Source organism: Lissotriton helveticus, chromosome 12 (genome assembly GCF_964261635.1).
Source record: "Lissotriton helveticus chromosome 12, aLisHel1.1, whole genome shotgun sequence".
NCBI lineage: Eukaryota > Metazoa > Chordata > Amphibia > Caudata > Salamandridae > Lissotriton > Lissotriton helveticus.
Window position 1 is genome coordinate 918,004,393 of NC_136073.1, and position 14,495 is coordinate 918,018,887.

General features: G+C 49.5%; 1 protein-coding gene across 1 annotated transcript in view; it reads right to left on the bottom strand.

Moving 5' to 3' along the window:
• LOC144798234 (uncharacterized) overlaps nucleotides 1-14,495 on the bottom strand; it is a 139,656-nt gene that overhangs the window by 13,338 nt on the left and 111,823 nt on the right. Inside the window, exons 4-5 of the mRNA XM_078668983.1 lie at nucleotides 2,771-3,412; nucleotides 1,261-2,000 (exon numbers count right to left, since the gene is read on the bottom strand). Coding sequence (XP_078525109.1) covers nucleotides 1,261-2,000; nucleotides 2,771-3,412 — 1,382 coding nt within the window. The remainder of the gene's footprint in view (nucleotides 1-1,260; nucleotides 2,001-2,770; nucleotides 3,413-14,495) is intronic.

Below are 14,495 nucleotides of genomic sequence, written 5' to 3' on the forward strand. Positions count from 1 at the left end.
AAAAGGAGGCAAATGTTGAAATACCCTGACCTCCTAGGCCTAGTCCTACAGGGCCACAAAGAGCATTTTTTTCTTCTTTCGGCGCAAGTTGTGTTGGATCTGCGCATTTAATCAACAATTGCCCTCCGGGTGGGCCAGGTCTCAGGGGCATGTGCACAGTATGGGGGGGGGGCCTCACTGGCCCACCCGCCTGGGGCTTATGAATGCCCTGGAGACCACCGCCTCCTCCTACAGTACTCCGCTTCCCTTGCGGTACACTCCTCCACTCACATTCAAGTCCTACCACAGCTGTTCCCAGGATCACTTTACCTACCAGTTTCTTAGCACTCAAAGATTATTTTAGTTCATTGCCCAAGTACATAGACAGTACTAGGCTACAGTCGGTGGAAGACATAGTCATTAATGCACAAGAAATTTCAACAGTCGACAAAGGACATGGGGAGAGGGCAAACCAATGTAACATAAGATTATTTGTGGTGACAATATCATCATATTATATAGTCATTCAAACTCGTCTTCCTGGGTTGGCTGTAGTGTCTCTTGGTGCACTTCTAGAGTTGGCTCTGGTGTGTCTTGATGCACTTCTAGGGTTGGCTGTAGTGTGTCTTGATGCACTTCTAGGGTTGGCTGTAGTGTGTCTTGATGCACTTCTAGAGTTGGCTCTGGTATGTCTTGTGCACTTCTAGGGTTGGCTCTGGTGTGTCTTGGTGCACTTCTAGGGTTGGCCCTAGAGTGTCTTGATGCACTTCTAGAGTTGGCTCTGGTGTGTCTTGTGCACTTCTAGGGTTGGCCCTAGAGTGTCTTGTGCACTTCTAGGGTTGGCTGTAGTGTGTCTTGATGCACTTCTAGAGTTGGCTCTGGTGTGTCTTGTGCACTTCTAGGGTTGGCCCTAGAGTGTCTTGATGCACTTCTAGGGTTGGCCGGAGTGTGTGTCTTGATGCACTTCTAGGGTTGGCTGTAGTGTGTGTCTTGATGCACTCTAGGGTTGGCCCGAGCGTGTGTCTTGGTGCACTGCTAGAGTTGGCTCTACTGTGTCTTGTGCACTTCTAGAGTTGGCCCTAGAGTGGCGTGTGCACTTCTAGGGTTGGCTGTAGTGTGTGTCTTGATGCACTCTAGGGTTGGCCCGAGCGTGTGTCTTGATGCACTTCTACAGTTGGCTCTGGTGTGTCTTGTGCACTTCTAGGGTTTGCCCTAGAGTGTCTTGTGCACTTCTAGGGTTGGCTGTAGTGTGTCTTGGTGCACTTCTAGAGTTGGCTCTACTGTGTCTTGGTGCACTGCTAGAGTTGGCTCTACTGTGTCTTGGTGCACTGCTAGAGTTGGCTCTACTGTGTCTTGATGCACTGCTAGAGTTGGCTCTACTGTGTCTTGATGCACTGCTAGAGTTGGCTCTACTCTGTCTTGGTGCACTGCTAGAGTTGGCTCTACTGTGTCTTGGTGCACTGCTAGAGTTGGCTCTACTGTGTCTTGGTGCACTGCTAGAGTTGGCTCTACTGTGTCTTGGTGCACTGCTAGAGTTGGCTCTACTGTGTCTTGGTGCACTGCTAGAGTTGGCTCTACTGTGTCTTGGTGCACTGCTAGAGTTGGCTCTACTGTGTCTTGGTGCACTTCTAGAGTTGGCTCTACTGTGTCTTGGTGCACTGCTAGAGTTGGCTCTACTATGTTTTGGTGCACTGCTAGAGTTGGCTCTACTGTGTCTTGGTGCACTGCTAGAGTTGGCTCTACTGTGTCTTGGTGCACTTCTAGAGTTGGCTCTACTGTGTCTTGGTGCACTTCTAGAGTTGGCTCTACTGTGTCTTGGTGCACTTCTAGAGTTGGCTCTACTGTGTCTTGGTGCACTGCTAGAGTTGGTTCTACTGTGCCTTGGTGCACTTTTAGAGTTGGCTCTGCTGGGTCTTGGTGCAGTTGTAGAGTTGGCTCTACTGTGTCTTGGTGCACTGCTAGAGTTGGCTCTACTGTGTCTTGGTGCACTGCTAGAGTTGGCTCTACTGTGTCTTGGTGCACTGCTAGAGTTGGCTCTACTGTGTCTTGGTGCACTGCTAGAGTTGGCTCACCCGCCAGCTACGATCGACCAGCCTCGCCCTTGCCGCCGTACCACGCATTCGCAAAGCCACCGCCGGGGGAAGATCCTTCTCCTACCTGGCAGCCAAGACATGGAACTCCCTCCCCATCCACCTCCGGCTGACCCAGGATCACCTTTCCTTCAGGAAGCTCCTCAAGACCTGGCTCTTCGAGCAGTAGCGGACCCCTCCCCCCCAGCGCCTTGAGACCCTATCGGGTGAGTAGAGCGCTATACAAATGTCAATGATTGATTGATCTTCGTGACAACTTACATAAGTTTCCCATCCATTCCTAATGTGTTCTTTTATATTCACTAGAACAGGATCACTCTCCATTGCAACATCCTATAACTCTTTTCTCAATGCTGCACATTCGTGAATTATGCTTCCTTCCTTCTCATTGGGTTCAAAATCATTAATTTCAGTAACCTAATTTTTCGCAGGGAGACGCGATAGACAATCTGCTACTACATTTTTTAGTCCTTTTAAATATTCTACTTCAAAGTTATATTCTAGAACTGACAATAACCATCTTGAAATTCTAGGAGTAACTCCTCCTTCTAGACCTCTTCCTCCCTTGAATAAATGTGTTAGTGGTTTGTGATCTGTCCTAACTTTGAACGGCAAACCCCAAAGAAAATACTTAAAATGTTTGATTGCCCAGCAACATGCAAGGGCTTCTCTTTCAATTGTTGAGTAACTTTTTTCAGCACCTTGCAGTCTCCTGGAAGCGAATCCAATAATCCTTTCCTTTCCTTCTACAATTTGAGATGGTACTGCTCCTAATCCTACACCACTCGCATCAGTCGTCGGATAAGTTTTCCCACTAATCTCAAAATCTCCCAATAAAGGAGCTTTCATGATATAATCTTTAACTTGCTCAAATGCATTCTCGCACATCTCACTCCATTCAAATGTTCCATCCTTCTTCATTTGTAACCTTAAAGGTTCTACAATTTCACTAAAGTTCTTTACGAACTTCGAACAATACTCAGCTAACCTAAGGAAGGACTTCAATTGATCTTTACTTTCTGGTCGTGGTGCTTCCTTAATGCCTTGAACAATGCTCTGTTTGGGTTTTATACCATCCCCTGAAATGGTATGACCTAGATATGTTACAGATCCTTTTCTAATTTGGCATTTTTCACGTTTGACAGTCAACCCATAATCTTCTAAACGTCTCATTACTTTATCCAACAGATCATCATTATGATTCTCATCCTTCCCTGCTATCATGATGTCATCTTGAAAATACCAGACATTTTCCAGACCTTCAAACACCTTCGTCATTACCCTCTGAAATACTGCAGCAGCAGATGCTAACCCAAAAGGCATCCTCAAATAACAAAATGCTCCTAAGGGAGTGACAAAGGAAGTCAAATGTCTAGAATCCATGTGAAGATTAATCTGATAACCTGACGTCATATCCACAACCGAAAACACCTTTCCACCAGTCATAACAGATAACATTTCTGAAATATTGGGGAGTGGTTGTCTGTCAACCCAAATATTTCTGTTCAAATCTCTTAAATCAATGCATAATCTAATCTTCCCTCCCTCTTTGGGTGCCACAACAATAGGAGCCAACCACTCGGATGATTCTATTGGCTCGAGTATACCCGGACTCAAAAGTTTGTCTAATTCTTTCTGTATCCAGCACAGCAGTCTCTTCTACAGCGCTGCCTAACAGTCAAGTCCTTACAGAACCTCTAGTACAATACATTCTATTCTCTCCTGGACATTCCAGTTCACAAGCCAATCACTGTATAGTGTATTTATAGCATGCTATAGTTACATTAACTCTACCCCAACCCTTGCTGCACTAACAGCACAACGCGATGATTCCTTTCCCACCCAATTGAGTCCCAGCAGCGCCATCTGGTGGTCATTGGCATATTGGCTCTCGATGTTTTCATTTTGATACAACTAATTTAGCTTTTGCTGTTGGAGCACCGGCGAGGGGGCTGCCCAATAAATCTAAAGGGCTTGGTTTCTTTGTGTTCACACGCCCAGAATAAAAATGTCCTAATCTGGGGACCATGTTTACTTCTTATTCTAGGAGGTTAAAGAAAAATTACCCACCGCCCCACTAAACGCCTTCTACCTGCGGTAGACCAGGCGCTGTTGCGGGCTATTTCTAGGGCATGGGCTCCCCTTAGGGAACAGGTGGACAGGCTGACGAGAAGCATCCCAGGGATGTTTAGTGATCCTAACCAGGTGGAGGTGGGACATAGTGACTCCCATGTGGGGGGAAAAAAGGGCCACAAAGCGTGACGCAGGGCACTTGGAAGGATTTGACAAACTCAGGGAAACCTATTAAGTGTGCAAATGCTAAAACATGTACCCTGCCAGGAGAAAAATGAGCCCGAAGAAAACTGCAACATGGTCGTTCCAAATTCTGACCCTGATGGGGAGGGTGTGTCGGAGGAAGATCTCTCCGACGACAAGGTAAGGACCCGGGTCATCCCTGGTGCCAGGGTACCCAATCCTCTGAGACCCCAGAGGGGGACAGGGGCCACTCAGATATGTTTGACCCTACACATATATACCTTCCTAGGTCTCCGTAGTGGACCCCTGACGCCAAGTGGCAGAGTATGTGGCGGGGAAAATCTATCAACCCTTAGAGAAAGAGCTAGACAGCGGGTGGAATGCGCCAGGACCTCGCTTAAAGGGAAAGTAGTGAACATGCCCAAGATAAAAGGGGACAGATAGGTCCTGGAAAAATTGACAGGACAAAATCCTGGACGTAGTGGACCCCTTGACCCAAATAATCCAAAAGGTAGAAGGCTCAAAAGCTTCTGGATCCCCTATGTCTATGGACATAGTTGCTGGTTGGGCACAGAGAGCGATATGCCTCCTCTGCAATGCGAACTGTGCCCTGGCAGCAGAGAGGAGAAGGTCTCTACTTATAAACATTGACCCTAACTAGGAGACCTAGCTATCTTTGAGGCGAGACCCATAGCACAGGGTTAGCTCTTTGGCGAGCCTTTTGTTAAGAGGGCTTAACCAATCAATCAATCAATCAATCAATCAAGGAATTTGTATAGCGCGCTACTCACCCGTAAGGGTCCCAAGGCGCTGGGGGGTCGCTACTGCTCAAACAGCCAGGTCTTGAGTTGCTTCCTGAAGGCGAGGTGGTCCTGTGTCAGCCGGAGGTGTGTGGCGAGGGAGTTCCAATTCTTGGCTGCCAGGTAGGAGAAGGATCTTCCTCCGGCGGTGGCTTTGCGAATGCGTGGGACGGTCGCAAGGGCGAGGCTGGCGGAGCGGAGCTGGCGGGTTGGCGTGTAGAATGTGAGTCGGTTGTTGAGGTACATGGGGCCCGCGTTGTGGAGAGCTTTGTGTGCGTGGGTGAGGAGCCGGAATGTGATTCTCTTGTTGACGGGGAGCCAGTGCAGATTCTTCAGGTGGGCAGAGATGTGGCTGTGGATGTCCAGGATGAGTCTTGCCGAGGCGTTCTGAATGCGCTGCAGTCTTTTCTGGAGCTTGGCTGTGGTTCCGGAGTAGAGGGTGTTTCCGTAGTCTAGGCGGCTGATGACGAGGGCCTGGGTGACCGTTTTCCTGGTCGCGGTGGGGATCCATCTGAAGACTTTCCAGAGCATGCGCAGGGTGTTCGAGCAGGACGATGAGACGGCGTTGACTTGTTTGGTCATCGTTAGGGAGGAGTCCAGGATGAAGCCCAGGTTGCGTGCGTGGTCTGTGGGTTTGGGGGCGGTGCCCAGGGCAGGTGGCCACCAGGAGTCGTCCCAGGCCGAGGGGGATGGTCCGAGTAAGAGGACTTCCGTCTTGTCTGAGTTCAGCTTCAGGCGGCTGGTTTTCATCCAGTCCGCGACGTCCTTCATTCCTTCCTGGAGGTTGGCCCTGGTGGTGGCGGGGTCGTTGGTGAGGGAGAGGATCAGCTGTGTGTCGCCGGCATAAGAGATGATGTTGAGGTTGTGTTTGCGTGCGATGGCAGCGAGGGGGCTCATGTAGACGTTGAAGAGAGTGGGGCTGAGCGAGGATCCTTGTGGGACGCCGCAGATGACTTCGGTAGCCGCGGACCGTAACGGGGGAGGCGAACTCTGGGTTCTACCGGCGAGGAACGAGATGATTCATTCTAAGGCCACACCTTGGATTCCGGTGTCGTTGAGGCGTATCAGGGTGCGGTGGTATACCGGGTCGAAGGCTGCTGAGAGATCCAGGAGGATGAGTGCAGTGGTTTCCCCGTTGTCAAGCATAGACCTGATGTCGTCGGTGGCTGCGATGAGGGCGGTCTCAGTGCTGTGGTAAGCTCGGAAACCGGACTGTGATGGGTCGAGTGATCCGTTTGTCTCGAGGAAGGCGGAGAGTTGTTGGTTGACTGTCTTCTCGATGACGCTGGTAGGAATGGAGGAGCGAGATGGGTTGAAAGTTCTTGAGGTCCGTGGGTTTTTTTTTCGGCGTGCTTCCAGCTCTCTGGGAAGGTGGCTGATGCGAAGGAACTGTTGATGACGTCGCAGAGTTGGGGTGCGATGATGGAGTCGGCTTTGTTAAAGATGTGGTGTGGGAATGGGTCGGTGGGGGAGCCGGAGTGGATGGTGCTCATAGTGCGGGCGGTGTTTTTGGTGCTGACCGGGTTCCAGGTGCAGAGGGTGGCGGTTGGGTGCTCTGGATTGGTGGTTGGGTTGTTGGTCTGTGCGCTGAAGCTGTCGTGAATGTCGGCGATCTTGCGGTGAAAGAACGAGGCGAGGGAGTCGCAGAGGACTTGCGAGGGTGTGATGTCGTTGTTGCAGGCGCTGGGGTTGGAGAACTCTTTGACGATGCTGAAGTGTTCCTTGCTGTTGTGGGTGTTGTTGTCCAGGCGCTGTTTGTAAGTGGTTCTCTTGGTGGTACGGATCAGTTGGTGGTGCTTGCGGGTGGCGTTCTTGAGGGCTGTCATGTTCTCTGATGTCTGGTCCTGGCGCCAGGTCTTCTCCAGGGAGCGGCAGGTTTTCTTTGAGTTTATGAGGTCATCCGTGAACCACGAGGCTTTCTTGCTGTGGGGTCTGCTGGGTGGTTTCTTCAGTGGTGCGAGTTTGTCGGCGCAGTCGGTGACCCATTGTGCGAGGTTGCGGGCTGCTTCGTTGGGGTCCGTTGTGATGGTGGGTGGGTTCTGGCTGAGGGAGGTGGTGAGCTAGTCGGCGGTGATCTTGCTCCAGCTTCTGCGGGGGGGCCTGTTGCGGGTGGTGGTGGGTCGTTGTTTTCTTGAAGGAGAAGTGGACGCAGCTGTGGTCTTTCCAGTGGAGTCTGGTGGAGTGGCTGAAGGAGATGTGTTTGCTGGAGGAGAAGACGGGGTCGAGCGTGTGGCCGGCGTAGTGGGTGGGGGTGTTCACAAGTTGCTTGAGTCCGAGGTTGGCGAGGTTGTACAGCAGGGTGGTGGTGTTGCTGTCATTGTTGTTCTCCTGGTGGAGTTGAGGTCTCCTAGGAGGATGTAGTCTGGGGAGGCGAGGGCGTGCGGGCTCACGAAGTCTGCGATTGCTTCGCTGAATTGAGTGCGTGGTCCAGGGGGGTCTGTAAATTAGGGTGCCTCTGAGGGTGGTCCTGGGGTCGGTGTGTATTTGGAAGTGCAGGTGTTCGGCGGATGTGAGGGCATCTTCCGAGTTGGTCGTGATGCGGATGGTGTTTCTGTGGACGATGGCGATGCCTCCTCCAGTTTGGTTGGTGCGGTCCTTCCGGGTGATCTTGTAGCCGTCCGGGATGGCTATGGCGATGTCAAGTTTGTCACCACCTTTTCAGCCATGTATATGGCCCAGGTCCCTAAAAAAAGATTTTCCCAGTGCTGGTTTTTGCTGGGGCAAGGAAGAGGTAGGGGCTGCTCCTCCAGCCGCATCTATTAGCAAGGCCACTCCAACACAGGTCAGCAACGAAGGAATTATGGCTGGAATGATGGCCGCCAAGGGACCTTCTATCCCAGCAGAGTTTCTGGTAAAGGGAAAGGGCACTGAAACAACAGAGGAGACGCCAACGCTCTAGGCGGACCCTCTGGTAAGGCTTATCCTTTCTTCCCCACAAGATCTAGGGTGGCGGCTCCTACGCTTTGCACACAACTGGGTATGGATCACAACAGACCCATGGGTGCTGCAGACTGTGAGGGGTTTTCATATGGAGTTATTTGCAGGTCAATACTCCACCCAAACGGGTTTCTAAGCAACCTTTTCCTGGTTCAGAAGAAAGACATGGGCTTCTGACCGGTCATCAATTTAAAAGAATTCAATGAGCGACCGGTCTATCGTCCGTCTAGATCTGAAGGACACTTACCTAGCAATCCCCATCTTCCCTCCTCACCGGAGATTTCTCCAGTTCGCTTGGAAAGATCAGATCTTTGAATTTCTGCCCATTGGCCTCTCTTCAGCCCCTTGGTACTTCACAAAGCTGTTGCGCCCAGTGGTGGAAATTCTCTGCGAGAGGTTGATGAGACTACCTGGACGACATCCTGATTATGGATTAATCGTTGGTGCATCTTACTCACAACATGAACATGATCTGGGTTTTGTCATCAATAAACAAAAGTCGGATCTCCGCCCGGCGCAGCAGATGATCTTCCTAGGATTTCTCATATTCAATCTCAGCTTTCCGGAGCCTTCCAACTCCAAAGGAGACCAAGATACAGAAGGAACTCAAACAAGGCCAGGATAGTGGACCTTCTCTCCTCTTCTATGCAGGACATTTTCCAGGGCCCATTACACTACAGAGCCCTCCAGAGACTGAAAGCTCAGCATCTACAGAGGGGCCCAACCTACCCCGAGAACATCTTCCTGACGGGGGAAGCCAGGGTGGAACCCCAGTGATGGATCAACCACCCGACAGCCTGGAATGGAAGAGCGTTCTTCAGATCGACTCCAGATATGGTGATAGAGTCAGATGCCAGCAGATTGGGCTGGGGAGACCGATGCATGGAAGTCTCGAAGGGAGGTATATGGTCAGAAGAGGAGTTACAGTTGCACATCAACTGTCTGGAGATGCTGGCGGGATCCTTCGTGGTAAAGTTTCTCACCAGGGACAGAGTCTCTTGTTTCATACTGCTGAGGATGGACAACATCTCAGCGGTCCAGTACATCAACCGCCTGGGCGGTCCTCGATCGAAGGCCTTATCCAACCTGGCGAAGGACTTTTAGCACTATTGCCTCCAGAGGCAGATCTCGGTAACAGCAGAGTACCTCCCCGGCCTGCAAAACACAGTAGCGGATTAGAATGCCAGCAACTTCTCCGATTAGAGTGACTGGGAACTAGATTGTGCGGACTTCCTGGCTTTGATGGACAGATGGGGACCCATGCAATCTGGATCTTTTTGCCTCATGATTGAACCATCAACTTCCACGGTTTGTGAGCTGGAGACCTGACCTTAGAAGTCACAGCAGTGGACGTCCTACTCCAGGACTGGTCGAAGAAGTACCATTATGCGTTTCTCATATTCATTATGATACACATAGCAGCCCATTCCTAGCGGAATTGTCCCAAGCTGGTCTGGCCTATCGAACAGTTAATTATTTTTGTTCGGCCATCTCAGCGGGACACTGAGATTGATGGCAAACCTGGGGTTGTGGGTTAATGAAAGGCATCCCCCTGTCTAAACCTCCAGAGCCTAAATATTCCGGCCTGTGGTATGTTAATGCAGTGCTGAGACTTCTTTTTGGCTGGTAACATAACCAATATCTGTCTCACAAGAAGCTATCAGCTAAACTAGCCATCTAGCAGCATATGTGCGCCCGATATTTCTATCTGGTTTCCCGCATATTGCCTGTGCTGGGAGTAATACCGCACATGATTTAGCATTAAAGGAGCCAGATTCCGACTATGTTGGTGTAAGGTTTTACCCACGATAACTTTGTAGGAGTGAAAAGGTTGTGAAAATACAGACATCTAAAGAGACAGGGAGCGTGACTTTTTTCAAAATGGAGATGGATGGGCTTAATGTGCCCTTGTTTTGAGTACTTAGATCTTTGATGTAGTGCATAAGGAGGTCAGTGAAGGTGGAGTTCACGTATGAGAACCCGCATTTGATTCATCGGAAATTGAAGACGCTACATCAATTTAGAACGGTTTCACACACTTTTGTTTAGTCCTGATGAAGACCCCAGATTGACAATACCAAGCTTTTGCGTGATAAGGAGGGGTCGAAACGTCAACGTGTTTGATATATTAAATGTCTTAGTCGGTGTCGAACAAGAGACTGTACAATTCAACTGTGATATTTGACACATGACTACCGAATAGGATGTGATAAGAATTAGTCATTTTTACATGTGATTATTATTTTTGGGTATTGTAGTGTGATGAGATTTTCATATATACATGTCTTTTTTCCACACTGTAAATGTTTGTAACGTGATGTGATTATATATGTAATCATTTATACACTGTATGTTATTTTTGTGTGTATACACTATATCTTTAATACAAAAATGTGATTGATTGGTGTATGATTATTAGAAAAATTCAGGAGAACCTTTTTTGAAATTAACACCCTTTTTTAAAAATTTATATTTTTTGTCCCACTGAATGGTTAGCCCATGGTGGGGGGCTTGGTTTGATCATTAATATATTCTGTGAGCGATAGGTAGCAGAACCATTGTTCGTTTACTGCAGTATTCCCCAGGATCTGTACACAAACTGGGTAACTCCATTGTTATTAATGAAGTGTAGAATTGGACATGTTAGAATATTTTTGTTTAATCCCCAATCAAATATCCTAACAGAAATAGTAAATACATTGTTCAGAGTAAAATCGAAGAAAGGATGCTGTGTCAAAATGTTGTAATCGGTTTTGGTGAAAGATTTGGGGCAGTTGTGTGATGGATGCGGTCTGATGGCAGAAATGCTCTGGATTTCTCTTTTTCCTAAGCCTACTGCTTCGAGTTACTTTAGTAAAAACACACATGGTGCATTATTTTTCAACACTCACACCAAGTTTGACAGTGGAACACAAATGTGTTCTCAAATTAACAAAACACATACAGCTATCCCTGTACTATTTAAAGGGAAATTTAAAAAGTTCTCTGACAAACCAGATCGCATTTGCTAGATTTTAAGTGACTAATTAGCACTGTACATTCCTTTGACCCTAAGATGACTTCACAGGAAGTGAAGTGACGGGTGACATGGAAGCTACCTCAGAGCAAGTGATGGTCTCACCCGCCTCAGATGAGATATGAAATTTCATGCCATAAATTGGGTGAGCTGTGACCACAGTGCCCACCATTAACCCAACTAACACTTATGTTAATCCATTATGAGAATAATCAAGCACAAGTCAGTAACAGCTGCTTTTCAGAAATATTTTATACTGACTGAATACTTAAATTAACTTACACATTTCGGTAGAAAGCTGGGATTAAGACAGGTTCTAGACGCTCCAACTATCAATCACACAAATCATAGACTTAAGCTTTAGATAAAGTAAGAAATTGTTCAGGTTACACAGATCTTAACACAGTACCAATCTTTGGACAAACTATCTCTCATGTTATACAGACCTGCGGACCTGAAAAACTACTGGCCCATTTCTCTCCTCCCCTTCATGGCCAAAGTCACCGAGAGACTCTCAAACACCCAGCTGACTGCCTTCACGAAGAGAACAACATCCTAGGCGCTTCCCAGTCTGGATTACGCAGCAACCACAGCACTGAGACCCCCTCCTTGCTGCCACTAACGACATCCGCATGCTACTCGACCAGAGACACAAAGTGGCCCTCACCATTCTAGACCTCTTGGCAGCCTTCGACACTGTTTCACATCACACACTCGCAGCCAGACTTCACGACGCGGGGATACAAGAAATCGCCCTCGACTGGATCCAATCCTTCATCTCCGACAGAACCCAGAGGATCTGATTCCCTCCCTCTCCGAACCCACAGATATCAACTGCGGAGTACCCCAAAGATCATCACTCAGCCCCATGATTTTCAACATCTTCATAGCCCCCCTCGCCGCCATCGTCAGACAGCATGGGCTCAGCATTGTATCCTAAGCCGACGACACCCAGCTCATCCTCTCACTCACAAAGAATCCCGAAGACACCAGACTCTGCTTCCAGGAAGGAATGAAGAACGTGGCACCCTGGATGAAAGACAGCTGCCTGAAGCTCAACTGAGAGAAGACCGAGGTCCCCATCCTTGGACCCTGCACCTCTACATGGGGCAACACCTGGTGGCCCTCTGCCCTTGGGAACCCACCCATCCCTACATACCACGCACGAAACCTCAGCATCATCCTCGACTCCTCCTCCATGAACTGCCAGATCAACACCGTTGCCTCCACTAGCTTCTACTGCCTGTGCATCCTCCGTACCGACGGAAGAAGGGAAGTCACCCAAGCACTCATAACCAGCAGACTGGACTACGGCAACGCCCTCTACGCCGCAATTAACGGAACTCTTCTACACAAACTCCAAACCATCCAGAACGCCGGAGCCAGATTCGTCCTCGGGTCACAAACACATGACCCAACAAATACGAAGCCTCCACTGGCTCCCCGTTGAGAAGAGGGTCACCTTCCAACTCCTCACCCAAGCTACAAATCCCTCAACAACATCGGACCCAAATAGCTCAACGAGAGAGTATCTTTCCACGTACCCAAGAGGAACCTCCGCTCCGCCAACGCCAACCTCGCCCTGGCGGAAGTCCCCCGCATCCGCAGAACAGACAGGAGAGCCTTCTCCTACATTGCAGCCAAGACCTGGAACGAGCTGCCTTTCAACATCAGACGCCCCCCAACCCTGCACGCAGTCAGAAAGGACCTCAAGACCTGGAACGAGCTCCCTGTGAACATCAGACGCTCCCCAACCCTGCACGCAGTCAGGAAGGACCTCAAGACCTGGCTCTTCGACTGATCCGGGGCCAATGCCCCCGCGCCTTGAGACTCATGTGTGAGCTGCGCGCTTTACAAACCCCTGATTGATTGATTAAACCCGAGGCCTCGTTCAGCAGCAAAATACATCCAGGTGCTAGGCGGAGAGTAACCTCCCTTGGGACACAGATGGTACAGGCCCAGTGTTCAGAGACAAGATTTATGCCCAAATTTACCAGAGAATTTACTGGCTTGGCCATCTAAGCTTTCCATGAATATAACAAATCTTACAGCGTCATACCTCGGACAGCGTAATTTTGCCTTGGGCCGCACCAATACTGCAGGCTCAGGTTTCAAACATCAACCCCTTGGGTTGCACTGATCTAAGAGACTAGAGCCTTAGAACTCTTTCTTAATTTACAGAGATTGACAGTTTCAAATTTGAGACCACAGAACTACTACTGGTGTTACATCTTACAGGCCAGGGTTGAAGGCATCAAAGGTAAGCACTGGCTCTACAGGTTTCACCGGTGCAGAACTCTGGTAACTGAGGTTTGCCTCAGGAAGCTTAGATCCTGGGTGCCAGACATCATTCCCATCTCGTTACTGAGAATACAAACCTCTTCCTCGAAGCGGTTAGGTTACAGAAATTGCATCAGGCTTCGACAGCACACACATTACCAGAACTGCTAGGCTCAGACCAAGCAGCAATGCTATGCAAATGCCTGTCAGACCTTCCATGCTCAGGCTTAGACAACAGAGCCAGGCCTGTGGCTGTGCGAACTCTCTGACCTCAGACAGCAAAGCTGTGCCTCTGGCTGTCAGACCTTACAGGCTCAGACATCAATGCCTGGCCTTATAGGTCTCTCACCTTTTATATATAAATGAAAACAACAAGCCACTTTTTAATAACTGGGTTTGAATTTTTACCCAGGACTTCTCTGAGCTACTCTCCAGGATCCATTCCCTATTAGAGGACTCGTTCTCAGCACCTCCCTGTGCAGGTCCTGGGCGGGCAATTTGGGTTCTGGGGCGAAATGTGGAGTCCCACCATACAGACAGAGGTAGCCATTTAACAGCGCATCGACAAATGCACAACGTAATAATGCTATCACAATCTATACCGCCTTTCAAGCACAATATACGTATACACTTAGGACAACCCAACATTTTGTGACTGTGCATGCTGAATGAACTTTAATGTGATAGAGACTTGCATTGAACCGCAGCATGCAAGGGTTGAAGACCACAGAGTGTACACTTCTTACATCCAACAATCCCAGTCCATAGATCACGAGACTGATCAATGGGAAGGAGTTTCAAATCACCGATCACAACCAATGCACAAAGCGTGTCTGCCCAGCTGACCCAAGCAGGCCCTAAGGAGCCCCCGGGAGGCCCTGAGGAGGTCAAAGGGCGGATTCAACTGGACCAGAAGAGGGGACCTGCAGAGACCCAACAAGAAACAAACTGCAGAACCGCGTGACTGATGCAGGAGAGAGGGGCAGAACAAAGAAGCGGGGCAGAACAGAGGAGTGGGACAGAGGGGCAGGACGGGGGGGGGGGGGCAGAGGGGCGGGGCAGGGGGGGGGGCAGAGGGGCGGGGCAGGACGGGGGGCAGAGGGGCGGGGCAGAGGGGCGGGACAGAGGGGGGGGCAG